General features: G+C 33.2%; 1 protein-coding gene across 27 annotated transcripts in view; it reads right to left on the bottom strand.

Annotated features, from left to right (window-relative positions):
• Positions 1–14890, bottom strand: part of MIPOL1 (mirror-image polydactyly 1) — a 302383-nt gene that overhangs the window by 235609 nt on the left and 51884 nt on the right. For 16 of the 27 annotated variants that reach the window (XM_070629153.1, XM_070629266.1, XM_070629211.1 and 13 more), the window contains 2 exons: positions 10971–11108; positions 10291–10384 (listed from right to left, as the gene is read on the bottom strand). In XM_070629153.1, coding sequence (XP_070485254.1) covers positions 10291–10324 — 34 coding nt within the window. In that variant the 5' untranslated portion in view covers positions 10325–10384; positions 10971–11108. Of the gene's footprint in view, positions 1–10290; positions 10385–10970; positions 11109–12783; positions 12911–14890 lie in introns of all 27 variants that reach the window. The other 11 variants (XM_070629157.1, XM_070629250.1, XM_070629054.1 and 8 more) reach the window with 1 other exon arrangement.

The following is a 14890-nucleotide window of genomic DNA, read 5'->3' as shown; positions in this document are numbered from 1 at the left end:
TGAGGGTTAGAAAATCAAAGTAACTACATCCTTTACATTCCTATACATGGTTGTACATCTAGATAAAAATGTCCAAAAAAAACAGTGAGGTTATCTTTAACTAAGATAATTCAGTGAGTTAGCATATCATGTTTCAAATTATCCATTAGCTAGTCGTGGAAATTACTTCACTGGAAATTTGTTATTTATTATAAAAAAGCTATTTAAAGTTGTGGCACTATACCAAAACTTTTAAAAGCTTTGTTTGTTTCATCAAGTGTGAAACAGTCATGAACACACCAATATTATTGGGGAAAAGGTCACATTTCTGTGTAAGAACTAGGTTATATCATAATGTTTCAGTTTCTAATTTTAACAGCCTTCACCATATGCAGCCCATGGACATGGTAGAATAGTGTAATACCCTTAAGCTTAGGCTGCCTAATTAACTCATGAACATATCACATAAATTAAAGCTTTGTAAAATTTAGTATCACCCTATTTAAACCAATACAAATATTATTTAGGCTGAAACGATTGTGAAAACTATCCTAAAATTTGATTAGCTAAAATAATAGTAATCTTCATTCTTTTTTTCCCCCCAGTGATACAAACTATTTGGCTACTTACTATTTATTTCTAACCTTTTCAGCGTTCCTCAATTTTTCTTGTTATAAGACTAATCTATATAAAGTAATTAAAATTATGAATCAACTAGGTAAGTCTTACATTTCTATAACTGCTAGTAAAATAGATTTCAGAATTAAATATTTTCTAAGTATAAATACACATATCGACTGTCCACGAATTCAACAATTTCATCACTCATTCATGGAAGGTAACTTTTCCAAAAACAAGTGTGAAGAGAAAGAACAGATTTTCTTTACATGTGCCTTTCACTTTATGGAACAGCATTTTTACATTTGAAAAACAAAACAGAAGAATCACCAGTCAGATACTAAGTGGAAATCACTGAAATACAATGTTAGTTCTAATGGACGGATGATTGTGTTTGGTCTTTTGAAACTTTGAAGTATAGGTAAGTCTTGATCACACAAATTAATAAATCCTAAAGCTGGAGTTAACAATAACCATTACACCCAAATTCTGCAGCTTAGCCCAGCCAATTTTTCGAAAGGTCAGGTTGTGAACTGGAGAAGATCAGGGAGGCCCACCGCATGGCTTTGTTGCCAGGCATCTCTCGTCTGGATTGTTGCAGGCATTTATTAGTATTCGTCAGCAGACTCAACAGAGCAAACAAGAAATTCAAGCACGAATAATAAAATGAAATGCTGCTATATAACCCTTTGTCATTCAGCAAATATGGGACTTTTTAGCTACATTGTTCCTAAACCTGGGTTACTACTTTAATTTTTCTCCACAGTGCTGACTGAATGAGTATGCATGTGTGTTAAATGCAGAGCTCCCCTAACAACTGCAGGACTGCCATTTAATCTGTTGGTAGATGGACCATTTCCTGTGGGAACCCTAGCTATGATTTCCAGATCCACCAAATAAATCTCAGATTAAGATTCCAAATGAAACCTGCCTTTGGCAGATAAAAAATGTCAAGATGGATATAAACAGTAAAATTATAAATTATCTAGGTGTTGCATGACAAACCAATGCTCAATTTTTTTTGTTGACATGTGCCCAGATATCAAAACTATATGAGACATTCATCAAATGTCACACTTTCATAATATTGCAGGCATCATTAAAACTGTTTGACTAAGGACCTTAAAGTGTTTAAGCAGTAGCTCAAAAGTATATTTGTGCAAAGTAGAAGAATAAATTTACATATCAGCAGCAGCTCATAAGGGATGGGTAAATATTCTGTTTATCTCTCATTGTAATTCAGGTTACTTTAAATACAAGGTTTTAGGAAATCATTATCCTCTATATGGCATCATTACATAACTTTCTATGCAAATAATGTATATTTTATTTAAATTCACTATTTGTTTCTCCGGGAAAAAAACAGAGGCATAAAAGGAAAAGGTAAGGACTCCCATTTCCTTACTCAACGGTGACTACTATACCAGTGACTTGTTAGTTGCATTGCAGCATCATCAGCTCCTTGCTAAAGTTGGCATTTTTGACTTAAAAAACAAAACAAAAAACATAAAATACCCGAGAGAAAAAAAGCCTGAGAAAAGTAAATTTGTTTCTTTTATAATATGTTCATTTCAAATGACTTGGGGGAGGGGCAGAGAATTTAAAAAAAGAAAAAGGTAATAAAGAACCAATACAGAACATCTTAGAGAGCAAATGGCCTATTAAAAATGCAGAGGAAGTCTCCGTGCTGGTTTCCACTGCGTTCTCAGGAGATCAAGGACTGCTTTTTTAATGAAAATTTTTGTTTTGTCTTTGCTCTTCTTACCTGGACCATTGCAGCCTTGTCCTGGTCTTAAATTCTGCACTGGTTGATTATAAAATATAGGCAATGAAGGTTTCCGAAAGGAAACAATCAGATTTGCTGAACTGAAATCATTACTTTTTTTAACTTTCAACTCTTAAAAGCAATTGAGTAAAAGGCTTCAGTGACTCCAAATTTTGCAACATTTATTTTTTTGATAAAGATTCAAAAACTATCTAATCTACGTAAAATAGAAATCTTTCAAACTATAAATTCTTTACACTTATATTAATCTGTGTAAAGGATACAGAATACTCTATACTCCATATTCCAAATGTTGGAATTTATATACAAGTCTGAATCCTTAAGGACGACATATTTGTTCTGTCTTTCCTATCATCTCTCCTCCAATACACGTTCTTGAGTCAAGAACTAATGCTAAATAAACCATACCTACGTGAATCTGTTAGGGATCTGAATATTAATGTGAAAATTCTGAATAGCAGGGGGAAAATAAGAAAAGAGGATATTAATTAAAGAAGGAAATAAGGGTCCTAGTGCTTAACTTTGATTATATTTCTATGCTAAAAATGCTCAAAAATCAATGAACATTACTATGTTTTAGAGTATATCAAATTATCTTAGGTACAGCCAGTGAAACTGTATTAAAAAGGGGGACTTAATTTTTAACTTAAAAAAATTTAATCAGCAAAAACTAACATATTTAGTGTCTATACAAGAAGTACAATTTTATCAATATGAACTGACACTTTTAACTTTTTACCCACTAGCATACCGATTTTAAGTTACCAAAGAGTTTTGATACGTGACGACTAGAATCACTCAAAAAATAAAAACGAAAGAAAAAATAGTATTTTCTAAAATAATTACTTTTAAGCCTACATCTTGTCAGCACAATTTTACCATTTGGCAAAGGATTATCAATTTTACCCAAAAGCTACAGATTAGAATATTTTTAATTCAATCATTTAGACTATGAAATATCTAAGGCAACCAACTTCAAAATTTTGTGGCCTGATTTGTTCTAAGTTTGCTTTTTCATATTCCTCAAGAAAAAATAAAAACATAAAAGGCAAAACACAAAGAAAAACTTATCTGGAACTTCTCCCTGAAGATAATAAGGTCCTACATGATAGGTTGTTTTGATTAAAGCACACACACTAAAAGTTGGAGTACTTGGTGATTCCCACCCAAATATTTATTCAACTACCAGATTTATTTATAACCAAAAGTAGTGAGTAAATGTAGTAGATGCAGTCACATCAATCCTGCCCTACAAAGAGCCAGTCAATCTGGACCAACTGTGTAAATGGCCATAAATTCAGTCTATAAACCAATGTATATTGATTCTGATCTCCAAAATCAACAAAATGCCAGTGCACGCTCAGGACTTTATAGTAATCATACTAAAGGTAACAAATATAGCCACTATGGAGACCACAACAGTCATCTTAAATGTGATAAAGTAAAATTCTAACTTCTGGGAAATTAAAGATTTACTAATATTATATTAAGATTTGTGTTGTAAATATGTGTTCCAGGATGTGCCCCAGCATGAAAGGGCCATAACCAGAAATGAATGAGCATTTTTATCACAGAGATCAGAATCCTAAGGGTGGAGAATTTAAAACAAAGCAAAAAACTTTTGAAAAATTCAAGTAGCTTTTCTATTTCAAAAAAAGTATAGTCAGATTTTCATGGCCACAAATAAAACTGAAAGATCTTGAATATTCAAAGTAGAGCTGGATTTCCTTAAATCAAAGAAATTGTCACAAGTGGTACAAAGAGAGGATCACACCAATAGTTCAGAAATGGGGGAGAAGGGGTCCTATTAAAAAAAGAAATTTACCTCTTTTCATGTTCTTCTTAGTAATTATCATTTTTATAAAATGAAGGACCAAGGATGTAGTAGGAACTCCAACATGAAGAATAAAGCCTGAACTGACTTAAAACACTCTAAATTTAGTAAAAACAAAAGAAGAAATAAAGACAGCCACCTATTATCTCATAAACTTTTCTCTTATTAAGGATTTATGGGTGGATTCAGGGATTGCAGCAAACGTACCACTGTAGCGCGGGACGCTGATAGTGGGGGAGGCTGCGCATGCGTGGGGTTAGGGAGTAGGAGGTCTGATAGGAACTATGGACTTTCTGTGCAATTTTGCCGTGAACCGAAAAACTGCTCTACAAAATAAAGTTTATTTAAAAAAGTGCTAAAAAATAAAAGTAAAAAAATATATAATTTATATATACATACGTATATATAATTATTCATATCACAAATGATGAATCTCAAAACACAGTTCGTAAGAAATTTTATCACCACTTAGAAAATCATGTTGCCCTGGTAATCAATTTTTTTTCACATTCTGTTTTTCTACTGGAGGCCAAGAGTAGTAAGAGAATCGTTTCTATCAAGTTTAAAAAATAAAGACACCCAGAATCCTTTTTAATAAATTTATTTAAAATAAGAGAAATTTATTTTTTTTCATAAAAGAGTAGAACCTCAATCATTTTTTTAGGAGTAGCCTTAGCATTTCCTCTGGAAAGGAATCAATCCTTGTTGGCGAGCTGCCAGTAGTCCTAAAACCACTCTCTCAAATATTCTAGATGGTCATGTGTAAGAAGCTACCAGAACTCTATTAAGTGAGGTCCTATGGAGATAAACAGTAAATTTAATCAGTCTTTTAAATCCCTCTACAGCAGATAGAAATAAAAAATGCATTCTTAAATTCACACTTGACAACAGGAAAAAGCACACTGTGTGATGCCCCTAGTCTGAAGGTTTTTATTTCAATTGGGTTTTCAATACAGACAGAATTAGATTTTATCCTAAATTAATATTATTGATGCTACATTACATTCTATCAAATATATGCTACAATACTTTGAAAAAAATCAAGTTTCTAATGATATTGGTAACATTATATTTGAAAAGAATAGAGTGCTTACAAAACTAATAATCATTTCAAACACTATTATTTATGTTTCTTAATACTTTTGAAACTTTTTTATAGACCTATGTTTCACAGCTAGATGGAATAACAATGACAACAACGACCACCATTTACTCAGGCCCTGTAAAATATGTCAATCTTTTTTTTGTTTTAGCATCTGTAAAAATCATTACCACCAGCACACTAGTGAAAATCACTACTCTGCTATGTGAAGTACATCATGGGCTCATTTCCTGTTTCAGGACTACAGTAGGACTCTTACAAACACAGTCTCTAATCTTCACAAAAGTCCTAAATGAATTCTCTCCCTATTCCACACAAGAAAATCCAGGCTTAAAAATAATTATGAAATTTGCACGTGAGTCCAGGCAGGTGTAAGTGATAGATTAAAAAATTGAAACCCGGGTCTATCTAGCTCCAAAAACCTGTGTTCTTCCTACCAAAAAATTTTATTGAAATTATTAAATGCACTGGTTCTCCAGTGCAATTTACCTTCTGCTTTAAAAGAAACAAAACACCAAACCGCACTTCTTATTTAGGGAAAATATAACATTACTTACTAGAAAGCCAATTATTAAATACAATTCAAGTCCTGTAATTTAACACAGAATGATTAATTATCTAGCTAGTTTCAAAACCTTGAATTTCCAGAAGTGTCTGATGATAATGCTTAAGGAATCTTTTTTTTTTCTACCAGCCATCTTGCTGGTAGAAATGGATGTCCATTCTATGCAACTTGCCATTTCCTTCCTCTATGCTTTAAACATAAAATAGCTTATGAAAATGATACGATATTCTACAATTATATTTTAGTCATAGTGATCAAAGACATTTTAAAAGCATCATAAATGTTTTTCTATAGTGTTTCTAATAGATGTCTACTCTTACAAAATGCTTGCAAATCATGCAGTAGTTTTACATATAATCCAATTACAGAACAACAGATGGACAAAGGTAAAAAGAATACATACTTTGTAAAAAGAGAGAAAGAGAAATGAACTAATAATGAAAGAGGTTGATGGTGGCAGACAGGTTCCAAATGCCAAGCAATAATAAATAGTATTCTGACTCAATAAGAAACCAACAAACCACCTACAAGTTACCTTTTGCTAGGTTTCAGTCCCAAATAATTGTTTTGTTCGTAGAAAAACCATAAGAATCATGGCTACAAAAAGAGAATTGCTAGTCCAATTCTAAAATAAAGAAGACAGCTGCTTTTTACTTAAATCCAGCATGAAAAGATTTTTTATATATTTGCTAGCCTCCAAGAAATTGCACCACGTAAGGACCCCGTAACATCAGCAGTTCTAGAAGTGCTTTTTCATCTCAAGTTTCAAACCATGCTCACTTTTTACGCTTAAAAGAAAATGGTTTAAAAACGTATGATTCATATCCAAATTGAGATAATACATACAAGAAAATAACTACTCTGTGTATAAAATACATATTAATTACAATCTCCTAAAATAACAAACCTAAAAATAATACTGAAGAAATTCATGAAATTGAAAGTTTTTTGTCTAAAGCCTCTTCAAGCTCTGTAATTCTTAGCATTTCTAACCTTCAATTGGTAAGAAATATTTAAAAGATAGCAGACAATATTTAATTGGGGTAGGCACAGTAACCTTTTTTAACCTTTCTTAGGGAACACTGACCCCTAAAGGTTCTAAATTTAAGTAAGTTTCAGTATCTTCTCTATTTAACTGGCATCCAGACTTCATTTTTCCTTACATTACTGTAGGTATGTCGAGTCACGGGGGACACAGTTATTCATAAGTAATACATAAACTACTTCCAGCCGACTGTTGTGCACTGTAAAACAACTAAACCCTTTCTGCTAATTTAATAAAAATCACCAAAATTTAATATAAGAAATATCCAGAAATTTACCATACTATTCCAAATAATTACTCAGGAGAGATTTCTGACCTCCATGCCTTTTTTTCTTACATAATGAAGCAAATAATAAGCAAATGCTAAAAAGGGCCGAACAACCAATAACACAACAACTCATTCTTTCCAAGGGCTGACTCAACAAATGTCCTTTGATTATGACATTTCACTTTTTTCTTAACAATCAGAAAAAAAAAGAACCTTGAAAAACAGAAAGTTTTCACAAAAGGGCAAAACACCTTTTACTTCTCAAGAAGCAGAGGATGTTATCAATGCCCACTTGGCAACACGCGTTTATTCTCTCACATATTGCTTGCATCAACTTAAACATTTCATTCATTCAGGGTTGTTTTTTAACTACTTAAAGAACCCTGGACACAGTTTGTAAATGTCTTCACCCTTTCCACCTACCAACCTTAGCTTCACATGTTCCAAACTGTCTATAATGACAAAAACAAAGAAAAATGTAAATGGTTGTATCTGTTTCATTATATATGTCATCAACTCTTTGACTTCAAATACTTCAGCAGTCTTTCTACAATAAAGCCAGGAAACAAGAAGCCACATCAGCTTCTTTATGATGGAATGTGTAAGACAATGCAAAAGCCTATCTGTGTAATACAAGTTTTAATTAGCTCAATTTCTTAAATAAGTAAAATAATATTAAATAAAATAATTATTTATTAGAGCAGACTCTGAACACTAGTGCCAGAGAGAGCTTTAAAGCAAAATGTACTCTGATAAATCCCATGAACCAGGACATCCGGCAGACAGCATGTGAGATTTTACTGTTTAAACATATCACTTATCACAAAACCCAAAAGAGACTACATTTACCTGTTTAATTTTATTTCTTAATAATGTTTCATTAACAGGCCTTCTATATAAAAGAATGTCTTAGTCCTATTTCCAATGTCAAAAAAATGCCTGTAAAAATGCAAATTTTCTTAATGATGTTTCAGTCACGTCTATTGTGGTCTGTGCCTCCTGCAAACTATTTATGCATCTATGTCATTAGCCCTGAAACCTTCCTTTCCGTAAGCGTCCTAGAGCTTCAGCAGCTTCCCTTCCTTAACATCTTTCCTGGTTATTTTACATTTTTGAGAAGTATTTCCTCCACAGCCTCTAGCGCTTTGGATACTAAAAATAATTCTTTTGGCTCCTTAAAGATCCTTTTCTCCATAATTTGAATAACATGACTTTCACAGTGAATGTGACCTCTGAATAGGGAACATAAGCAACAGGGGCATCATTATTTACTTCCTCTTGTCTTATTTTGTACATAAATTGAATAAAACTGCTCTGAGCTCTTCAAAAGAATGTTTGTTTGCTTATTTGCATATATGAGTTAAAAAAGCTACAAGTTAGTTCCCAGCTTCAGACCAATACCTACTTACCACAAACTTGAATATAAAGACAGTGGATCAAAGTGTCACAAAGTCCATTCACTAAAACTATTAACTTTGCATTAAAAATCTTTACTTATCTTACTCAGATATTACTTGCTACTACTTTGTACACAATTCAATCAGTTACTTGGATTCTAAACTCTTAACAAGCAGCCTAGAGTCACAAATAAGCAGAGAAAGGTTGCTAACAGTGGACAAAAACTGCAAGAAAATTTGTAACAATATGGAAATCAAAAACAAATACAGAAATCAAAAAAAAGGTATACTCAGAAAGCATAGCATTTTTTTATACCCCAAAAGAATGCATAGCTATTAACTTCTTTAGTACAATGATGATAGAACAGTCCCCCAAAATGGCCTTTAACCTTCTGAAAAATGTAACAGTGTGGTTGACATACGGCAAAAAAGGAGCCCCACTGGGGTAGAGGGAATCAAAACAGGGAGAGATGTGTGCAATGTTTTGGTAATAATCCTATTTTTAAAATTATAAAATTTAGAGGAAATAAAAACAGTGTACAAAAAGTTTAAGCCAACTAAATGCACTACTATACTCAGAATGATTCATTTCCTAAGGATTCCAGATTTGCAACATTTTACTGCAAGAGACCTCCACTTAAAACCTAACATTTTTAAACCTCTTTCCATTTGGCTCCTTCTACTTGCTCTATGGATGGATGCGCTCTATCTAGCTCTCTATCCTCTCTCTCTCAAGGATCTATCCATCCATCCATCCATCCATGTCTCATCTCTCTCTCTCTCTCTCTCCCCCTTTGAGGTGGTCTTAGTCTTTCAAACTGTTCTCTGACTTTCCCCCCCTCCACCTGTGCATATCTGTGTGTATCTTTTTCTCTTTTTCTCTCTCTCCCCCCTTGTCTCTGACTGTCTTCATGGCTCTCTGTCTGTCTGGGAGCATCTTTCTCTGTCTGCATCTGCACATCCCTGCATGTCTGTGCCGCTCTGACTCTCTGGTCCCCTGTGACTCCCTCTCTCTGTGGGTGTGTCTTTTGGTGTGCACGTGTCTCTCCATGTATCTCTGTATCCATATGTCTCCCTCTCAGTGTGTGTGTGTGTCTCTCTCTGTATACGTGTATATCTTTCACTGTGTGTCTCTTTTCTGAGTGTGTCTGGGTGTATGCCTGTGCCTCTCTCTCTCTGTCTCTCTTTTTCCCCTGTCTCTCTCACTGTATGTCTCTCTCTCTTTCTTGCTGTGTTTTTCTTACTCTGGTATTTCTCTGAGTACTGATGTGTGTATCTTTCTGTGTATGTCTATACATGTGTGTCTTTCTCTCTATGTGTGCCTCCATATGTGTGTCTGTGTCTCCCTCTTTGAGTACAGCATCTCCCTTCCTGTGTCTGTAGCTCTCTTTCCGTTTGTTTCTTTCTCTGAGTGGACTGCTCTGTATGTATCTCTCTCTCATTCTCTCTATCTCCTCTCTCTACCACTTTGTGTCTATGTGTGTTTCTTTCTCTCTCCCAGTCTGTTTCCCGCTTCCTCTTTCAAGATCTCTTCCTCTGTGTGTCTTTCTTTGTGTCTCTTTGGCAGTATGGGGGCCTCTCTGTGTGTGCCTCCTTCTGTGTGTGCTTGTCCGCCTCTGTCTACTATGTTGGACAGAACAAACACACTTCATTCAGTGCGTGGAACTAGCACAACACCTGGGTTTGGTATCGATACCTGAAAAGTCCTTGCCGTCTGACCGGTCCTCCATTGGTACTTCTGTTCTTGTTTGCTCTGGCAAAGTCTCTGGTTTTTCCTCCAAGATTTGAAGCTAAAATAAAGCAAACTCTAGATAAATAAACTTAAAACAATGCATCAGAACACACCTAAACCTTACCTTTGTTTAACAGAGAATTTACAGGATAAATGGTTTTCTAAAATGTTTACAATGAGACAATTAACCACGTATTTCAACAGGTAAAATTAAATCTTTTTTTCTCAGAAAAAGCTTTTTTCCTTCACATTTATATTTTAGTAAATACAGTTTAAGTTAAGCTTTCTAGACATTTTTGCTCCTTTGGCTGGAGAACCATTTAATTTATTTAACTTAAGTCTTCTCCAACTATAACTTCAACAATTTAAGAAAAATAAAATTTTTACTCTATTTGTCATAAACTTTATATCAAAAAACTTAAAGTTTATTGATTTGAATTTATAACGTATATTTTCACATAAAACATTTTACACTTGTAAAAGTAATTTAAGAAAGCTATTCTAATTTTTTTAAACATAAAGACTAGCATTAACTTATGGAATTATTGCTATTTCTTTCTTGCATTTGTTTTCACAATAAACATGATAAAAGGTATGCAAGTTTTTTTTTGGCATGCTTTTAAGAAGAATAAAATTAGATTTACCTCACAGCTAGAACTCTGCGTTCTTTAAAAAGTCCTCAAATAAAGCTGTAGTCAGCTTCTCCTTTTCCAATTTTCTCTAAATATGTTGATCTGGAGTTGGCAATCTTTTTCTAAGTTCCTCATTTACTTTTGGATTAGCTGAAAATATAGGAAGTTATTAATATCAAAGAAATATGTTCTAGTCAATGAAGCCATTTCCCTACATATTGCCCAAAAAGGTTAATAATAATTGCAGTCTTTTAATAAGAGATTCATATAGCAAGACATGTAGAAAATACAGTCTTTAATAACCTCTGGAGTATTTTAAAACATGTCTTACAGGTCTTAATGTGCTTAGTAATATAGTATTTAAAACCATAATTTTATCCCTCTGCAATATACAATCACTCTTCCTCATCATTTACCCAGCTAATGAATGCCAGCAATTAGTAAAATGTAATCCCATTGCACAATCATTTTAATGCTTTTAGCACTCAGAAAAGTAAACACCAAATTAATACGGCTCAAGCCATATCAGATCCTAGTTGGAAGCAAGCAATTATAGTTCAGCTCCTCAGGTGTAATTAAATGATTGGAATGATTTAGTTCCATAAATGCAAGTTAATTCATAAGCAAGCAACAAATATACTGGGAGTAATTACAAGAAACACTGACAGTCTAACAGGGCTAATTCTTCCACGAGCCTGACACAGTAAAATGCTGCCCTCTCCCGGGCATGTGAGTGAATATCTCAGAGGAGAAAACAACAAAAAACGCCCCCAAAACCTAACTTTTAAAAAGCCACTAGAAAAAATAACAAGAACCAATCTATCAATTTTATTTTATTCCTTATACAAAAAATTTTAATATATGGCTTACATGTGATAATTTCTACACACCCTGGTAATTAATGCTTTTTCCGATCAATATGAATATGAGTCCCAAAACCCACCATGCAATTCTCATATGGTTTAATGAAACTAAACCATTCATATATGACGCTGACAGACTGTAGGTGAAACTGAGAGTACCCCCTGGAACACCAGGCCAATGCCTATATTCTCGCACAGGTAAACCCTAACTGGACTGTTACAGCAAATAACTAAACTATGCTATTCTAAGTCCTAAAAATTTGCAAGAAAAATAATCTCTGGAAAGCGTAAAACAAAATACTCAGTATTACTGTGACTATACATAATGGTCTGAAAGTAACTGTTTTTAGTGAACTTTAAAAATAAAAACTAGAGCACTGATAGAATGTCATTATAAGCACATTTTAAAACATAAAGAGTAACAGATAGTACAGAAAATAAAATGCAACCTGATTTTACTTAAGCCATTGCTAACTTCTTACTTCCTTAGGCTAAAATTCAGAACAAACTGACCTGTATCCTACTCAGATGGTTCTTAACTAAACCTTCAGAAGCTTATTTATTATACATTTAAATTGTGCTATAATCAGTAAGTCTGTGTTAACACATATGTATTTGAAGCAACTAAACCCAATCAGAATTATCCCTTTGACTTTCTTCAAAATTGAGCACAGTCTCAAATATTACCAAAAGCACAACAAATGTTTAAATCTCCGATAAATGCCAACGATACTTGCAGAGGATAATGTTTAACACTATCAACACTTTGGGGGAGTGAAGGAGCATTATCGCCCTTCTAACATGCTTTCAAATGCATTAAAATAACCATATTCTAAGTCATATCTTCTGCAAACTATAAAAATAAAATAAATCAAAATATTAAAAAGTCCTGCCACTAAGTTTAAAATGTACAGCACATTTGCTTTGCCCTTGATGTCACAGTCTTATTTTTCAATTCATACCTTGTACACTGTAAGTTAATTGCTTCTGGAAAGTACTTATTATTCATGTAAAAATTAATGTGCCAATGTGTTTAAATCCTCTTAAATGACCATTCATGCATCTTTCTTCTTTAAGTACCAATGAAATCTGTCAAAAGACATCAATGCAAAATGGTCTTAAAAAAAGTTCTAATAGAGATTTTTTTTCTGCTAACACAAGATTTTCATATTCACCAACTTTACTTAAATTCCATTAATTTTTTAAGCTACTTTTAATAAATTCACCAAGTAAAATTTTTAGGCCCCATAGTCTGTCATTTGTGTTCCAGCTGACATTATGAATATTAATAACAGTGTTATCCTGATTAAATAGGCTTCATATGAAATCCCTGTGAATCCTATAGCTCAGACATCTCATTTTTCCAACTCTTTATGAATTTGGATTCAGACATTAAACTGGAAAAATCTTAAAAAACAGATTTAATGGCACATTTGCATATTGTCAAGCAAAAATTAGATGTTCTAATGATTCAAATGATTATAACATATATCTACATATTGTAATAAGGATAGGAGATTTCAGTAAACATGCAACACATTTTGCACTTCTATTCATTTTAGGACAAAGGATTAAGACCAATAAAATACTGATTCCTTTCCTTAGACTCACTTTAAAGATTTGATATCAATCAAAATTGTTTCAATCAAAAATTATATATTCAAGTTAAAACTAGTGGGATGATTTTATAGTAGACATCAGATAAAGTAGACTTCTTAATCAAAATGCTAATTTAGTACATCATAGACAAAACATAAGTTAATTGCTTTATCATTACTAATGTATACCAGGTCCAAGTAGCAAAATAAAATTGATTTCCAACTAAAGTTTGTTTATAAGTTGTGCTGGAAAGAATTACCCATGTTAAAAAAGAAAAACAAAATCTTTACTATAATGGACAGAACATACTATATTAGTATCTGTTCAATTAAATTCTTCTCCATCACCGATTCCTAAACTCACTCCTCCCAAGTTGTTTTTAATTCTCAAAGGAAGTGAGTCTTATTATGTAGAAGAAAGGAAAAATACATAATAACTAGGAAAACGTATGCCCCCTTCTCTCTATAGTTACACGGGAATCTAAATAGATCTGCCAAAATTTCCTAACTTCACCTTATCAAAAAACGTAGATGGAAAAAATTTAAACAAACATCTCTATGTTCTCAAACCTCACTTGACTCTCCTTATTTATTCAGCACTAAAACACTTTATGAAAGAAAATTTGTTCTTTGACCAGTCTAAATTTTCTAATCTGCCTAAAAAACTATAAGTAATTCTGACATTCATCCTTTAAAATTAAACAATGGCTTTTTGATAGAGAGACATTAAAAAATGGGATTTCATATGCCAATGCAACAACATCCAAGATTTTTTAAACCTTATTTTAAATAGAAGATGCCCTTCTTACCTTGCACATTATGGCAAAGGTTTTTGGCTGACTTTGGTTAATCGCATTTTTTTCCCTAATCCCTCCTTAGTTAAATCAGAAATTTGTGTAAACTGAATCCAATAGTGTCAAACTAGAAATCATTCATAACACTGCCTCATACCCAAGTATGACTCCAAAAAACTCCAAATTTTGCATTTCCTAGACTGAGAAATGTTGATAATTTCTGCATTCAAATGGTTTCATTAAAAGGCCAAAGGAGAGCAGTATATTTCTGAGAGCCAAATACTTTATCGCATAAGTCAACATATACAATATACGCATACGTTCTACAGCTGGATTTTTATATTATTAGACAAAAGTCTCTCAAACATTCACAGTCCCTGGCACATTCTCTCTCAAAAAGAATTCCTTTCACTCACGTTTCTCACACCACAGCCCACTCCCTACCAGGCTCCAGACAACTCCGGTTCCTCAGAGCCAGGGGAAGCGAGAAGTGGTTTAGGGAGAAAGGATAAGGGATAAGGGTGGCCCCACACCACAGCTATCAAAATTTAAAATGCATATTCCATTTGACTCCTCAGTTCCACCACTAAAAGTATTTAGAAAATTATCTAAAACATGTTTGTATGCACACGGATACTCACTGAAGCAGTACTCCTGTGTAAGAGAAGATACGCTCG

Source organism: Equus przewalskii, chromosome 1 (assembly GCF_037783145.1).
Source record: "Equus przewalskii isolate Varuska chromosome 1, EquPr2, whole genome shotgun sequence".
Taxonomy (NCBI): Eukaryota; Metazoa; Chordata; class Mammalia; order Perissodactyla; family Equidae; genus Equus; species Equus przewalskii.
Note: the sequence above shows the minus strand (reverse complement) of the source record. Positions and strands in the feature narration are given on the sequence as shown.